Source organism: Camelina sativa, chromosome 4, assembly GCF_000633955.1.
Source record: "Camelina sativa cultivar DH55 chromosome 4, Cs, whole genome shotgun sequence".
NCBI classification, from domain to species: Eukaryota; Viridiplantae; Streptophyta; class Magnoliopsida; order Brassicales; family Brassicaceae; genus Camelina; species Camelina sativa.
This window is the reverse complement of record NC_025688.1, coordinates 24,782,718-24,786,840: the sequence shown is the minus strand read 5'-3', so window position 1 is coordinate 24,786,840 and position 4,123 is coordinate 24,782,718. Positions and strand designations below refer to the sequence as shown.

Genomic DNA, 4,123 nt, shown 5'->3' with positions numbered 1-4,123 from the left:
TTGTTGAGGTTTGTAGATTATTTTCACTACAGAGATCCCGAAGAGAAATTTTTTTGGTACGAGATGTACGATTTTGATTCTGGTTTGTGGACAACCCTTGACGTCGCTCCACACTGGGGAATATATTGTTCAAGCAGTAGCGTTTCTCTTAAGGGAAACAGTTACTGGTGTGCTACAGAAAGGAGCTCAGAAGGTTGCAAGGATCGCATAATCTGTTTTGATTTTACAAAAGAAAGATTTGGGCCGCTTCTGCCTCTGCCATCATGCGTTAGGGATCGTCAATATGCATATGTACATTTATCTTGTGTTAAAGAAGAGAAGATTGCAGCTTTATTTTACCACCACTATGATTTTGAGTTTGAGATATGGATTACAACTAAGATCGAGGCCGAAACGGTGTCGTGGAGCAAGTTCTTGCGAATTGATTCGGAGCTTGGGATAAATTCTCCAGACTGTTTCTTCATTGACGAGGAGAAGAAAGGCTTCATGTGTGTTGGTAGATACTATGGCTATGACTCTGAGCCTGGAGAATGTCCCAAACCATTTATTAAGATCATTGGAGAGGCTGGATACTCAAAAGATTTTGATCTCGGAGTACCTGCATACAAAAACAGTTGGCTAGATAATGTGTGCTCTTATGTTCCAAGTTTGGTCCAGATCAAGAAACTGGCACGAGGCAAAAGGATATAACAAAGTAGTTTAGAAAAGCGTCTATTTGATCAAAACATGTTGAGACTTGCTGAAATTGAAAAGCTAATGAAGCAGGAATTTAGATATTATTAGGACGAGGCACAAAAGGAGAGGGGAAATCAAGAGGTAGGTTACCCTGATACTTAAAGACCTAAACTCTTAAGTTACAGGTAAAATTATAGCGCTCCTGTATTTTTTGGAGGTCTTTTGGGAGTTAAAGGCTTATAATGATTACACTTGCCGTCTGCAGGAGCAGAACACTGAGAAAAGTTGTGCTTTGGTAACGCTTCGTGGTACTCTTGGGATCTATATGGGACGTCTTGCAGTGCGATGCCTATTTTACATGATAAAGAAGAACCATATGATTTTACTTTCTAATGTGTGTTGGTTCGTTTTATTGGGTTTCTCTCTTACTTTCTGCTGTGTGTTGGTACGATAATGTTTTGGGTTGTCAAGTTTCATGTATGTGAACTTGGCATCTAAACGACTCAATGCATCTATTGAAGCTTCCTTTGGCTTAAACAAAATGACTCAATGCGTACTGGCTTTCTTTTACTTAAAGGTCTAATCGTAATCTAAGCAGGACAATATACACAGTCAAGTTGGATGAATGAGTCAAATTTGTTTAGTGCAAAGAACAAATCTAGTTCCAGTATTTGAGATAAATAACATTTGTAAGATTTCTCTTTTGCTTCGAACATGTAGTTTTGAACTCTTCTCAAATCATTGCACAAACAAACTAATTTCCCTTTTCTCAAGTTCTAACACAATCATCCATAAGACCAAATACCATCAAATTTTACAAACTAATTTAGAGTTGATCCATAGCCCTTACACCATGTGTGCTAAAAGTTCAACTGCTTTATCCATCAAGCCTTTGTCACATAACCTGCTAATGACTTCCTCAGTTCTTGAACACTTGACAAACACGTTCATGTTAACCGCTTCCTCCAAAAAACCTTGAGCAGAAACAACATCGTCTACCTCTATAAATGCGCTAATCATAATATCATACGTGTGGCTGTTCCGGTTAACTCCATTTGTCTCCATCTCTTTCCATAGAGTCTTAGCTCGACTCAGATCCCCGGCCTTAACCAATCCCTTAATCAATATATTGTAAGTAATTACATTAGGCTCAGAACCAAGCTTGTTCATCGAATACATCATCTTTAACGCGCCTTCAACATCGTTCTGCTTGCATAAGCCAGTAATATACACATTATAGGTATAAATATCAGGAGCTAAACCCAACAAGAGCAACTCATCAAAAAACTTGTCTGCTTTCGAATACTCCTCATCCGCAATCACACCTTGCAACAGGACTGTATAACAAACAATATCAGGCTCGATTCTGTCACATTTCATCTGATTCAGCACACTCACAACTTCTTTACCTCTTCCTCCTTCAACCAAGAACCTCATAACGACTGTATAATCCCGCAAACTTGGTAAAAACCGAGTCTTTCTCAAATCTTCCAAGTATCCAAGAACATCGAAACAAGACGAATCCTTGTGTTTACATACAGAACTAAGCAGCCGAGAGTATAACCTCGGATCAACAATAACACAATCAACACTCATGTACCTCACTAGCTCAGTAGCACAATCTACCTCACCGATTCCACAGAGAGCATCAATCAAAATCCTCAAACTAGATTCCTCTAACCTCACACCCATCTTACTAGCTTTCACCAAAACCTCAGGAACCAATCCAAGACTCTCTCTTTTCCTCACAAGAACCAAAAGCAAAGCATTGAGCGTGTAAGCAGAAGGCACACACCTGAAATTAGGGATCTTGAAGAAAACATCGACCGCTTCTTCGATCTTACCGGAGAAACCATAAGCAGAGATGACATCTCTGAAAATGGATTCAGGTGTATCGAACTTCTCAGAGACTTCAAGATGATTGAGAACAGATGCGATGTTGTCAAGCTGAGAGGTTTTAGCTAAGGTTTTGATAACAAATCTGTAAGCTTGAGGCGTGGGCTCACAGTTATGGAGTCTGAATGAGCTTACGAGTGTTCGTATAACACAACCACCGACACCGTCCTCTGAATCTGAGATTAGACTGCTTTTTAGCTCTTCCATTGCGTATTTCTGCTTGAGATTCTCGTTCCATTTGGTTTTGAAGGAGGAATGAGGAAATTTTCGATATTTTCTCAAGAAATTGGACATTCGATGCCATGATGATGATCTTGCCATTGTAAAAAACTGGAAGAAGAAGAAGAAGAAGACATGATGTTATATATTTAAAGCCCATGGAAAGCCCACGATTGGCCCAGCTTCATTTAGGTTTTTTTTTTTTTTAATTAGACTTTCCCTTTGGCCACAAGAAATCAGAGGAAAAGGAAAAAAAAAAAAAGGTTTCGATTTGAAGGTCGAAACAATGACGACGATGATCTCCGATCTTCCAATGGATTTGATAAAAGAGATTATATCTAGGCTTCCCATGAAATCTGTGAGATTAACTTGCAAAAGTTGGAATGATTTATCCAAAAGTGAGATCGGTAAAGTAACAAGACGACCAACAAGAGAAGGGGAGACTATGATGATCGCGGTGATGCGTCACAAACTTTATCTAATGAGCGGATTCTTCGACGGCGTTGATCCATCTATAGAGCAGAGAGGTAGACTTAGGTTCCTTTGCAATCACATCAACATATATAGAGTCTATCACTATGAGGGTTTATTGTTATGCATCTTGAAAGACGTTACAAGGATTGTGGTTTGGAATCCGTATTGGGGCCAAACAAGGTGGATCAAACTCAAATATACTCATTGTCCACAAGGAGATGACATGTTCAATTATTCTCTCGGATACGAGGATAAAGAATCTTGTCGGAGCCTTAAATTATTGTGGTTTGTAGATTTTTTTCATAGAGCGCCCGAAGAACAATTTCTTTTGTATGAAATCTACGATTTTGATACTGGTTTATGGACAACTCTTGAAGTCGCTCCACACTGGAGAATATACTGTTCAAGAAGTAGCGTTTCTCTTAAGGGAAACAGCTACTGGTGTGCGTCAGAAAGGAGCTGCTCAGAAGGTGGCAATGATCACATAATTTGTTTTGATTTTACAAGAGAGAGATTTGGGCCGCTTCTGGCTCTGCCATCTTGCGTTAGGGATCGTGAATATGAACATGTGAATTTATCTTGTGTTAAAGAAGAGAAGATTGCAGCTTTATTTTTGTATGAATATGCTTCTGAGTTTGAGATATGGATTACAACTACGATTAAAGCCGAGATGGTGTCGTGGAGCAAGTTCTTGAGAATTCATACGGGGCCTAGGATAAATTTTCCAGACTGTTTCTTCATTGAAGAGGAGAAGAAAGTCTTCCTGTGTGTTGGTAGACACCATGACTATCCCAAAACTTTTATTGACATCATTGGAGAGGCTGGAGACTTTTAAAAAATTGGATCCTGGATTACCTGT

The 4,123-nt window shown here is 39.2% G+C and overlaps 2 protein-coding genes across 3 annotated transcripts in view; one reads left to right on the top strand and one right to left on the bottom strand.

The window, feature by feature from the left end:
* LOC104782281 (pentatricopeptide repeat-containing protein At2g38420, mitochondrial-like) overlaps positions 1 to 2,892 on the bottom strand; it is an 8,169-nt gene extending 5,277 nt beyond the window's left edge. Inside the window, exon 1 of one of the 2 annotated variants that reach the window (XM_010507163.2) lies at positions 1,741 to 2,884. In XM_010507163.2, coding sequence (XP_010505465.1) covers positions 1,741 to 2,865 — 1,125 coding nt within the window. In that variant the 5' untranslated portion in view covers positions 2,866 to 2,884. Of the gene's footprint in view, positions 1 to 1,352 lie in introns of those variants that run through there. The other variant, XM_010507162.1, reaches the window with a different exon arrangement.
* On the top strand, positions 3,077 to 4,099 carry LOC109132549 (putative F-box protein At5g41510). The gene has a single exon (XM_019244223.1). The coding sequence runs from the start codon at positions 3,077 to 3,079 to the stop codon at positions 4,097 to 4,099; it is 1,023 nt and encodes a 340-aa protein (XP_019099768.1).